This window comes from Uranotaenia lowii, chromosome 3, assembly GCF_029784155.1.
Source record: "Uranotaenia lowii strain MFRU-FL chromosome 3, ASM2978415v1, whole genome shotgun sequence".
Taxonomy (NCBI): Eukaryota; Metazoa; Arthropoda; class Insecta; order Diptera; family Culicidae; genus Uranotaenia; species Uranotaenia lowii.
In genome coordinates, this window is record NC_073693.1 from 11,495,505 (window position 1) to 11,507,503 (window position 11,999).

Consider the following 11,999-nt stretch of genomic DNA (forward strand, 5'->3'; position numbering starts at 1 on the left):
TTTTCACAAAGCTGTTTTTACTAGTATTTCAAATCAGGTAAAATAAATATAAGATAGTATCACCATAGAATGAATTTGCATTTTTATTTCATTTAGTTTTTTAGATACACGTTTGGCAATGCTCGTATCATGAGAATTTTGCATTACTATTTTGAAAGTTTGAAATCTGCACTATGTTTGTAAAGTATTTGAGCAAACGTATTGAGATGAAACCATAATCCACATGCTGTTGCCATCCTGTTTACGTTATAGTTTATCAACAGTTAGCGATTAGCGCTTTAAGCTTGAAGCGATAACTTTTTCCGCTCATTTAGCGGTTTTTATTAGCGATCGCTATATTTGAATGAGTTAGCGATTTAATTAGCGCCGCTAATTTTTCAATTAGCGATGCCGAACACTGCTTAAATGGATTTGTCATCAACAGAAGATATCCAGATGTGTGGGTGCATTGGTGCCTTGCGTAGTTTATTGGTGCATTGTTGTGCAGCGGTGCTTATATTGTATTACACATTTCTGATATTCATAATAGAAGTTGGCAATGAAACAAGTCACTTATCCAAGGAGTTTCCCGGTGTCAGGAACAGGAACAGGAACTCCCACTGGCAGTTTAGAAAGAGTGTCATTAACTATTACCTTTGCCTTATCTATCACTCCCGTTGGATCTGCCCTGTGGGTAAATTAGGAGTAATTGGATTGAATACACGAGGAAACATTTCACTAGAATTTTTTTTAACTTACACATCTGGAAGCTGAGCTGCAACTAGCGAAGCTAAAGCAACCATCACAATAATGGTAACAAAAATAAGTACAGATTTCATTTTTGGATACTCTTGCGAAACGAATGTCAAAAGCCAAACTGATGCTTTTACAAAGCCGCTCTGCTGCTTTTAAAGTAAAACGATAAGCGCAGGAGCAAGCTCAGCTTGAAAACTTAAGTTACGAAACGTGGCTCACGAGAAAATGATCATAAAATTATTGAACTTTTCACGAGTTTTACTTTTCGATAAGAAAAGGCAATAAAAATAAACACAACCGACATTAAAAACGCTGGAAGACTAATATAGGTAGTATTATTTTTTAACTTTGATTATTGAAATATTCAATAACAAATTCTATTTCTAGTTTTCGAAATCATTTTATCATACTCAAGAAGATTAAAGTCATTACAATACATATTCAAAAGCATTTCATTGAGACCTTTGATTACTGATGTTTGGTGAGTTTTTCATGTTTGTTCTTGTAAAAATTTGAACAAATCGAAAATTTTGACAATTTAGACAGGAATGTCAGGAACAGGAACAGGAAATCCCACTGGCAGTTTAGAAAGAGTGTCATTAACTATTACCTTTGCCTTATCTATTACTCCCGTTGGATCTGCCCTGTTGGTAAATTAGGAATAATTGGATTGAATACACGAGGAAACATTTCGCAAGATTTTTTTTTTTTAACTTACACATCTGGAAGCTGAGCTGCGACTAGCGAACTAGGACAATTTTGACAATTTTGACAATTTTGACAATTTTGACAATTTTGACAATTTTGACAATTTTGACAATTTTGACAATTTTGACAATTTTGACAATTTTGACAATTTTGACAATTTTGACAATTTTGACAATTTTGACAATTTTGACAATTTTGACAATTTTGACAATGTTGACAATTTTGACAACTTTGACAATTTTGTCAATTTTGACCATGTTGACAATTTTGACAATTTTGACAATTTTGACAATTTTAACAATTTTGACAATTTTGACAATCTAGAAAATTTTGACAATTTTGACAATTTCGACAATTTTGACAATTTTGACAATTTCGACAATTTTGACAATTTTGACAATTTTGACAATTTCGACAATTTTGACAATTTTGACAATTTTGACAATTTTGACAATTTTGACAATTTTGACAATTTTGACAATTTTGACAATTTTGACAATTTTGACAATTTTGACAATTTTGACAATTTTGACAATGCTGACAATTTTGACAATTTTGACAATTTTGACAATTTTGATAATTTTACAATTTTGATAATTTTGACGATTTTGACAATTTTGACAATTTTGACAATTTTGACAATTTTGACAATTTAACAATTTTGACAATTTTGACAATTTTGACAATTTTAACAATTTTGACAATTTCGACAATTTTGACAATATTGACAATTTTAAAAATTTTGACAATTTTGACAATTTTGACAATTTTGACAATTTTGACAATTTTGACAATTTTGACAATTTTGACAATTTTGACAATTTTGACAATTTTGACAATTTTGACAATTTTGACAATTTTGACAATTTTGACAATTTTGACAATTTTGACAATTTTGACAATTATGACAATTTTGACAATTTTGACAATTTTGACAATTTTGACAATTTTGACAATTTTGACAATTTTGACAATTTTGACAATTTTGACAATTTTGACAATTTTGACAATTTTAACAATTTTGACAATTTTTACAATTTTGACAATTTTTTACAATATTGACAATTTTGATAATTTTGACAATTTTGAAAAGTTTGAAAATTCTACCAATTTTGACAATTTTGACAATTTTGACAATTTTGACAATTTTGACAATTTTGACAATTTTGACAATTTTGACAATTTTGAATTTTGACAATTTTGACAATTTTGACAATTTTGACAATTTTGACAATTTTGACAATTTTGACAATTTTGACAATTTTGACAATTGTGACAATTTTGACAATTTTGACAATTATGACAATTTTGACCATTTTGACAACTTTGACAATTTTGGAAATTTTGACAATTTTGACAATTTTGACCATTTTGACAATTTTGAAAATTTTGACAATTTTGACAGTTTTGACAATTTCGGCGATTTTGACATTTCAGCCGTTTTTGACGGTTTTGAGATAAGTTTTGATGCAATTTTAGAAGTACTGCGAAGGTCTCATGGAGGGATTCGTTTGTAAAAATAATTTGAATGAGTTGAGCATCAAACTGTGTCATTCCATTTGCAAATACATGAGCAAAAACAAAAGATGACACACAAAAACAAGGTCATGGTGCTGCAATTCATCAAGCAAGTCTGCTAATAATCATCCTCACGTGTTTGGTTCGTTCCTCTTTGTCGAAAGCTAATAACCTACATGCAACCACCACAACACAAACACATGAAAGCGTGGTCTCTTCCTTGTGGTTTGGTTACTAAAACTTCCCCTTTCTGCCTAATCCTGCCCTGGGGGAAATGCTGCTGAGTCAGGAGGGGTTCTGAAGGGGAAATCCTTGAACAAACAGAAAGTGGAATATAGGAAAGCTCTAGTTATTAATCGGACTTGTAAGGGAAAATAATATTTCCTATGAAAGTAGTTCATACAAGGCATGTCTTCAGAATTGCAAGTGATGATTTTTGTTTGAAACAATTAATTTTCGAACCTCGATCTCTTTCTTTGGGTTGGATTTCCTAGATTCACTGTCCCATGGTCACCCCTTGTTTCCGTAGTTTGATGAAGAAAAATCGCATTCATCAAAATGGGAAAAAAAATTAAACTAAAAAAACACCAGGATCCAACGCCTACTTTTTGTACCGCGCGCTATCATCATGCCACCGGACTTTGACGCATGGTACTCAGAACGAGTTGGTTTCGTATATGGCGATTCCTATCAACCTCGACACGTTTCAACAGATCTCTTAGGCAGTTTACTCTAGTTAATCTTTCGCTTCTGGTGGGGGTGCAATGTGGTTTTAAATTCTGGTGTTGGTGTTATTTTCTCGGGGTTTGTGTTTTCTGGTTTCGGTGAAAATGTTGAAATTTTGTCGTCCATCCTCAAAATCGAAACTCCGATCGAATCGGAACCAGGACGCCGCCACGACCGCCATTGTGGTTTCGAAAAGCGTCGACGGATTTGCCGGCACCACTAGGCGTCGGATCGTCAAAGTAAACGACGGCTCTTCCAGCACTGATGAAAGTGATGTTGCCGTTCCAAGTCCTGTCGGTTTCCGGGAGCTTCTGACAAAACCGAATCTGGGGCAACTGATGCGTCAACACTCGGCTCGATTCTGCCGGGGAAGGATTGCTGGCAAAGCCGGATTCGCCAAGGCTTCAACGCGACGTGATGGGAATGTAAATCTTCTTAAAAGGTGAGATTTGTGAGCGTGGAAAGAACCATTTCGAGCCTATTCCATCAAGAAAGATTTGTACCAGGAATGTGGAAAATTAATTCATTTCTTCTGACAGCTTCGAGGTTTTCATCAGGATTGAAAATGATAGGAAATTCCTAGGACTTAGTTCGACGTGCTTATTGTTTTGGAATAAATGACGTCATCCTGACCATCGAAGAATAAATTGAATTCATTTTTCCAATTCAGTCGATCGTTTTGATTTGATTTTCAGAGATCATTTTCAGAGTTAAAAAAAAATTGACCTAAGTTGTATGAAAATTTTCAGAAAAGTTATCAACAAGAATTAATTTACATATCTTCAAATCGATTTTTGCCAAACAAAATTACCACTAGAACTAGAAACCAGCTTAATTGATTTATCTCTGTATGGTATTGTCAAAATTGTAGAAATTATAAGAATTGTCATGATTGTCAAAATAATGAAATAATGAAATTTGTCAAAATTGTCGAAATTGTCAAAATTGTCAAAATTGTCAAAATTGTCAAAATTGTCAAAATTGTCAAAATTGTCAAAATTGTCAAAATTGTCAAAATTGTCAAAATTGTCAAAATTGTCAAAATTGTCAAAATTGTCAAAATTGTCAAAATTGTCAAAATTGTCAAAATTGTCAAAATTGTCAAAATTGTCAAAATTGTCAAAATTGTCAAAATTGTCAAAATTGTCAAAATTGTCAAAATTGTCAAAATTGTCAAAATTGTCAAAATTGTCAAAATTGTCAAAATTGTCAAAATTGTCAAAATTGTCAAAATTGTCAAAATTGTCAAAATTGTCAAAATTGTCAAAATTGTCAAAATTGTCAAAATTGTCAAAATTGTCAAAATTGTCAAAATTGTCAAAATTGTCAAAATTGTCAAAATTGTCAAAATTGTCAAAATTGTCAAAATTGTCAAAATTGTCAAAATTGTCAAAATTGTCAAAATTGTCAAAATTGTCAAAATTGTCAAAATTGTCAAAATTGTCAAAATTTTCAAAATTGTCAAAATTGTCAAAATTTTCAAAATTTTCAAAATTTTCAAAATTTTCAAAATTTTCAAAATTGTCAAAATTGTCAAAATTGTCAAAATTGTCAAAATTGTCAAAATTGTCAAAATTGTCAAAATTGTCAAAATTGTCAAAATTGTCAAAATTGTCAAAATTGTCAAAATTGTCAAAATTGTCAAAATTGTCAAAATTGTCAAAATTGTCAAAATTGTCAAAATTGTCAAAATTGTCAAAATTGTCAAAATTGTCAAAATTGTCAAAATTGTCAAAATTGTCAAAATTGTCAAAATTGTCAAAATTGTCAAAATTGTCAAAATTGTCAAAATTGTCAAAATTGTCAAAATTGTCAAAATTGTCAAAATTGTCAAAATTGTCAAAATTGTCAAAATTGTCAAAATTGTCAAAATTGTCAAAATTGTCAAAATTGTCAAAATTGTCAAAATTGTCAAAATTGTCAAAATTGTCAAAATTGTCAAAATTGTCAAAATTGTCAAAATTGTCAAAATATTCAAAATTGTCAAAATTGTCAAAATTGTCAAAATTGTCAAAATTGTCAAAATTGTCAAAATTTTCAAAATTGTAAAAAATTTCAAAATTGCCAAAATTTTCAAAATTGTAAAAAATTTCAAAATTTTCAAAATTGTCAAAATTGTCAAAATTGTCAAAATTGTCAAAATTGTCAAAATTGTCAAAATTGTCAAAATTGTCAAAATTGTCAAAATTGTCAAAATTGTCAAAATTGTCAAAATTGCCAAAATTGTCAAAATTGTCAAAATTGTCAAAATTGTCAAAATTGTCAAAATTGTCAAAATTGTCAAAATTGTCAAAATTGTCAAAATTGTCAAAATTGTCAAAATTGTCAAAATTGTCAAAATTGTCAAAATTGTCAAAATTGTCAAAATTGTCAAAATTGTCAAAATTGTCAAATTTGTCAAATTTGTCAAAATTGTCAAAATTGTCAAAATTGTCAAAATTGTCAAAATTGTCAAAATTGTCAAAATTGTCAAAATTGTCAAAATTGTCAAAATTGTCAAAATTGTCAAAATTGTCAAAATTGTCAAAAGTGTCAAAATTGTCAAAATTGTCAAAATTGTCAAAATTGTCAAAATTGTCAAAATTGTCAAAATTGTCAAAATTGTCAAAATTGTCAAAATTGTCAAAATTGTCAAAATTGTCAAAATTGTCAAAATTGTCAAAATTGTCAAAATTGTCAAAATTGTCAAAATTGTCAAAATTGTCAAAATTGTCAAAATTGTCAAAATTGTCAAAATTGTCAAAATTGTCAAAATTGTCAAAATTGTCAAAATTGTCAAAATTGTCAAAATTGTCAAAATTGTCAAAATTGTCAAAATTGTCAAAATTGTCAAAATTGTCAAAATTGTCAAAATTGTCAAAATTGTCAAAATTGTCAAAATTGTCAAAATTGTCAATATTGTCAAAATTGTCAAAATTGTCAAAATTGTCAAAATTGTCAAAATTGTCAAAATTGTCAAAATTGTCTAAATTGTCTAAATTTCCAAAATTGTCAAAATTGTCAAAATTATCAAAATTGTCAAAATTGTCAATATTGTAAAAAATTGTCAAAATTGTAAAAATTGTCAAAATTGTTAAAATTGTCAAAATTATCAAAATTGTCAAAATTGTCAAAATTGTCAAAATTGTCAAAATTGTCAAAATTGTCAAAATTGTCAAAATTGTCAAAATTGTCAAAATTGTCAAAATTGTCAAAATTGTCAAAATTGTCAAAATTGTCAAAATTGTCAAAATTGTCAAAAATGTAAAAATTGTCAAAATTGTCAAAATTGTCAAAACTGTCACAAAATACTTAACAAAAAAATGTTAGTTTGAGATCAGCAAAATGATAAAAAACTCAATCACAACCGAAAAAAAATTAGGAAAATTCCATTGGATAGGATTCTTTTGAGAAAAAAAAGGTTAAATTCGAAAATTTTATTTAGTTTTTCTCAATTTACTTCAGATTTCTTAGCTTTCAATCAATTCGGTTTCAATTTATTCTTTTTACGTTTCACATGATTGATTGATGAACAAGATTTAAAAAGTCTTCCATTTTTTCTTTTTCCTATCCTCATTACAGATCGATTTCAGCCGGTGCCTCAAAGCTTTCTCCAGTAAAGGGTAAGTTCTTTTATAGTTCTTCTATAGTTAGATGTATGGAATCGAATCGAGCAACTCTGAGCTCATTACAGGATATTGCTGCAATAATCGCCATCCGATTGCAAAATATCTCATCCAGCAAAATCGCTCTAGCGTTCAGTGAAATCACAGCATGAAATGGGAAATATCGTTCCGACTTCCAGGCCAAAGACGACGACGATGAGAATGACGCCGATAGCGGGCGAGATTTTTGTATGTTGAATTATTTTACTAGAGGGGCTGGAATTTGACTTTTGTTTAAGACAAGGGTAATATTGAATATTATTCATAGAAGAAAATTCTTCCACTTGTTGAATCTAATGAGCCAATATTTGAGTCTGCTTCCAAAAAAGTTATTTTGGTTTTTTTACGGTAAAAAGTTTATAATTTTCTAGCCACTCTAGTGGCATTCAATCTATAACTTACACATCCGCCACTCCTGTGACATATTTCTGCTAGTCATTCAATAAATTCAATTCTCCAGTAGTGGAAGTTTCACTTCATTTGAAGAATAGTTAATCGGGCTGGCTAGTGAAGCGTTACACATTTTTATTCATTCCAATCGAAACTGGCTGGGCATTGGACTATAGGGAAAATTCCTAGAGCTGTGCTGACTAGTAGTAGGTTTCACTTAAATTATCAAAATCCAAGTTATAATTTTCTGTTTTGAATTTTTGTTGAGAAAGGTGTTGGAAATTTCGGTTTTGGCGTTATTATAATTTCATTTTCCAAATATAACGATTTGTTTTGTTTTTTCCTCTTGCTGCAATTTTTCGGAGATCCATCAGTATTACAAATGAAATAGCTAAATAGCCCTCCTTCTGAATGAAGTTCGAAAAGCCCACTGATCTGTTGCAGCGTATTTGAATGCTGCTTTATTTTCTTTTTATTTGGAGCTTCATAGGGTTGCCACATTTTACGACAAAGTTATATGTTGAATTTGAGTTCTGATTATGTTCAAGTTAAGAAATGTTATAAAAAAATAAAGGCTGAAACATAAGTGTTCAGTTTTGTTTGATGTTTAGAAAAATTAGAAGAATTTTTGAATCTGAAAAAGTTCAATTTTCTTAATGTATATCGAAAAAAATGAGGAAGATCATTCGTGTTTCGGTAAAATAAAGGGCGAACACGAAATTATTGCGACGCGTTCAACAGGTCATAACTTTTTTACCATTGGGTAAAAATCAACCAAATTTTGCACACTTTCTCATCGATGAGTATTGTTTACATGCTGTCAAAAAGACTTGCCTTTCGATTTAATTAAAATGGAGGCTAAACAACGCGAGTCGAGAGAACAAATTCTTTCCAAACCCCTGGAATTTCCTAACCTGTCGCACCGGCAGTTGGGAAAAATGTTGAACATTCACCATTCAACCGTCTCCAGAGTGTTGAAGCGGTTCCAGAAACGGTTGAAGTTGGACCACGGCTAAGAAGCTGGAAGAAAACCGGGACCGGAGAACAAAAAGACGGAGGGAAAGGTGAAGCGGGTGATTAAAGCAAATCCCAGCTTCTCAAGCCGTGATTTGGTTAAAAAGATCGCCATGTCGCAGAGCTACGTCTAGAATGCAAAGAAGAGAGCTGGACTACATACAAACAAGGTACAAAACTTCCAAAACCGCGATGAGCTGCAACAATCGACGGCTAAAACTCGAGCACGGAAACTCTACGAGAAGATGCTGACAAGATATGACTGCTGTTTGATGGACGACAAAACGTATATAAAAGCCGATTTCGTGGTTCTAGGGTTAAATGACAGCTTGCTGTTAAATTCCTGAAAAAAAAATCCGGGATTGGAGTTTTTCACCGGCAAGAGCAAGTTCGATGTAGACGACAAATTTAAGATGAAGCAAATGTCGAAGTTAGCCTCCAAATATCTCGTTTGGCAGGCCATCTGCTCTTGCGGACTGAGGAGTGAGCCTTTCGTGACAAAGGGCACAGAAAATGTCAAGATCTACAGATCTGAGTGCCTCGAGAAGCGCCTTTTGCCGGTCTTGCAACAGCACGACGAAGCTCCGCTATTTTGGCCAGATTTGACATCATGCCACTGCCACATGTGTCCATTTTGTTCCAAAGGACATAAATCCGCCAAACTGTCCGGAGCTGTAACCAGTGGAGCAGTACTGCAGGAACTTCGGAAGAGCAAGAAAACAGTCATAGACGAGAAGGACATGCTAAGAAAATGGGGAAAAAATCTGAGAAACTGGTTCTGGATGACACTGTAAAGACTTTGATGGAGGGCCTCAAGCGAAAATGCGTTCAATTTTACACTCAAAATTTTTCTCGCGCATCGCGCATCTGAGCTACTCGCACGCAAAGCTGGCAAAATTGCTAAAAGTTGCCAAATCAACCGTTACAAATGTATTTAAAGTGTTTGGGGAACGTTTGTCGACAGCCTGGAAGTCTGGATCGGGGGGAAATCGAAAACCGGAAGCCGCTGAGACGACAAAGAGAGTTGCTGGTAGTTTCAAGCGAAACCCCAACCTCTCTCTCCGAGATGCCGCAAATAAGCTAGGTGTATCGTCTACAACCGTGCATCGATAAAAAAAAAGGGGCGGACTATCGACTTACAAGAAGGTAGTGACTCCAAATCGCGATGATAAACAAAATACGATGGCCAAAGCGCGATCCCGGAGTCTGTACACGACGATACTGACGAAGTTTAACTGCGTGGTAATAGACGACGAAACCAACGTCAAAGCCGACTACAAGCAGCTTCCGGGACAGGAGTTTTATACGGCAAAAGGAAGGGGAAAGGTAGCAGATATTTTCAAGCACATGAAACTGTCAAAGTTTGCGAAGAAATATCTGGTTTGGCAAGCCATCTGCACCTGTGGCTTGAAAAACAGCATTTTCATAGCTTCCGGGACTGTCAACCAAGAAATTTACGTGAAAGAGTGTTTGAATAAACGTCTGCTGCCTTTCCTGAAGAAACACGGTTATTCCGTATTGTTTTGGCCGGATTTGGCATCTTGCCATTACGGTAAAATGGCCATGGATGGGTACGCCGCCAACAACGTGCAGGTGGTTCCCAAGGACAAGAACCCTCCCAACACGCCAGAGCTCCGCCCAATTGAGAAATGCTGGGTTATTGTCAAGCGGAACCTAAAGAAGACCAAAAAACTGCTAAGGACGAGCAGCAGTTCAAGGCAAACTGGCTTTCTGCGGCGAAGAAGGTGGACAAGGTGGCTGTAGAAAATCTGATGGCAGGGGTTAAGCGTAAGGCCCGGCAATTCGGATTTGGAAAAGCGGAAGCCTAACTGAATATTTTTCCTGAATTTTATACTAATTAAACTTGAAAAAGAAATTTAATTTGATTTTTTAAATATACGATTTCACCGATTTACACGCGTTTCCCTTGACCAAATTTTGACCGTATCACCCTTAACAGTGTGGGAATATGAATACATTGATTCATATTCACAATGAAATGACTTTTACAGCTGAATAACTTTTTAGACTGAGTGCTGAAAACCAATGATCTAGCTTTAAGCAACCAAACATTTTCAAATTTTTGGAAATCCTCATAGAAAAAAAAAATAATTATACCCAGAGTTATTTATAAGCTGACAGATTTCAACGCTTTGATAGGCATGTAACAGTTTAAACGGGGGAATAGACCACTAAACGAGAATTTTCTGGAAAAAGTTAAAACCGAATCCAATGCTTGAAACTTTTTAGTAATTGAATCTGAAGTTTTTAGTTTGATACAATTCAACCTGAAAAATTATAACTTTTCAATAATTGTGGCCATTCTACCATCCGATTTTGAGAAAATAATAACCATTTAGAGCCGCGAATTAAAAAAAATCTATCGATAATTACCAATTTTGAAGTCAAATTTACCGAATTTTAAAGTCAAGCTATTTTTTAATAAGTTTGCCTATGTTTTTCCATTTTGAATTTTTGTGTTTTAAAACATGAACCTTTATTTTTTCCCAATCAAAAATTCACATTTCAAATCGCGATTTTTTTTTTTTTTCATATTCAAAACACATCAACTCTTGAATTGAAAATGAAGAAAAGAAATGTAAATTATGATGAGTAATAAACATCAATTATGATCATTTTTCCAACCATCAATCATGGTTAATATTTAACCTGATCTGACATTTATCTATTGGACTTTATTGGAATCCAGATTTATTCCAAATTTGCAAACTAGACTGCTGTGAAATTATTTTGAAGCAAATTTCTTGTTCAGAGTAAGGAACAGCATTGTGATTTGTTTTGAGAAAAAAAATTGATAAAATTTATAATTTTTTGAGTTCATGTGAAAATTATGAGTAAGGAAATGATGTTAGAAATCAATTTCCTTCTTTATTGTGTATTTTCGGTATTGTTATTACTTTTAGCTAAATTTGAATTTCGAAACATCCCTCCCCTCCCCCCCATGGACGGGTTCTTCGCACGGGCCTGCCTTCAAGGCTGCTGTTCAGCATTATTTTCAGACACTGTAACGAACTTCAAACTTCAGTTTTGGGCTGCTTAGAGTTCTCTAGGAACTCAGACGAGAGCTGATTAAACTTCATGAGCCCGCTTCAAGTGAATTCGGGTTGCTTGGGGAGCAACAGGAAAATCACAGATTGGAATGGCCGTTGCTAAGAATGTTCTCGGATTGTCCCGGCTCTGGTAAACAAAGACCGAGCGACATGAAAAGCACAGATTGGAATGGCTGTAGCTAAGAATGTGTTT

At 32.9% G+C, this 11,999-nt stretch overlaps 2 protein-coding genes and 1 long non-coding RNA gene across 3 annotated transcripts in view; 1 reads left to right on the forward strand and 2 right to left on the reverse strand.

Annotated features, from left to right (window-relative positions):
• Window positions 1-440: 440 nt before the first annotated feature.
• LOC129756476 (uncharacterized) lies at window positions 441-857 on the reverse strand. Its single transcript, XR_008739465.1, has 2 exons — window positions 739-857; window positions 441-667 (listed from the first exon to the last, which is right to left on the reverse strand). It is a non-coding gene; the product is annotated as an uncharacterized LOC129756476 (long non-coding RNA).
• A 2,902-nt stretch (window positions 858-3,759) lies between these two features.
• LOC129751969 (uncharacterized) lies at window positions 3,760-7,444 on the forward strand. Its single transcript, XM_055747764.1, has 2 exons — window positions 3,760-4,129; window positions 7,249-7,444. The coding sequence occupies exons 1-2, from the start codon at window positions 3,792-3,794 to the stop codon at window positions 7,442-7,444; spliced, it is 534 nt and encodes a 177-aa protein (XP_055603739.1). The 5' UTR covers window positions 3,760-3,791.
• A 4,381-nt stretch (window positions 7,445-11,825) lies between these two features.
• The window catches only part of LOC129751970 (uncharacterized), a 51,548-nt gene continuing 51,374 nt past the window's right edge, over window positions 11,826-11,999 (reverse strand). Inside the window, exon 5 of the mRNA XM_055747765.1 lies at window positions 11,826-11,985. Within this exon, the coding sequence (XP_055603740.1) occupies window positions 11,826-11,985 (160 nt within the window). The remainder of the gene's footprint in view (window positions 11,986-11,999) is intronic.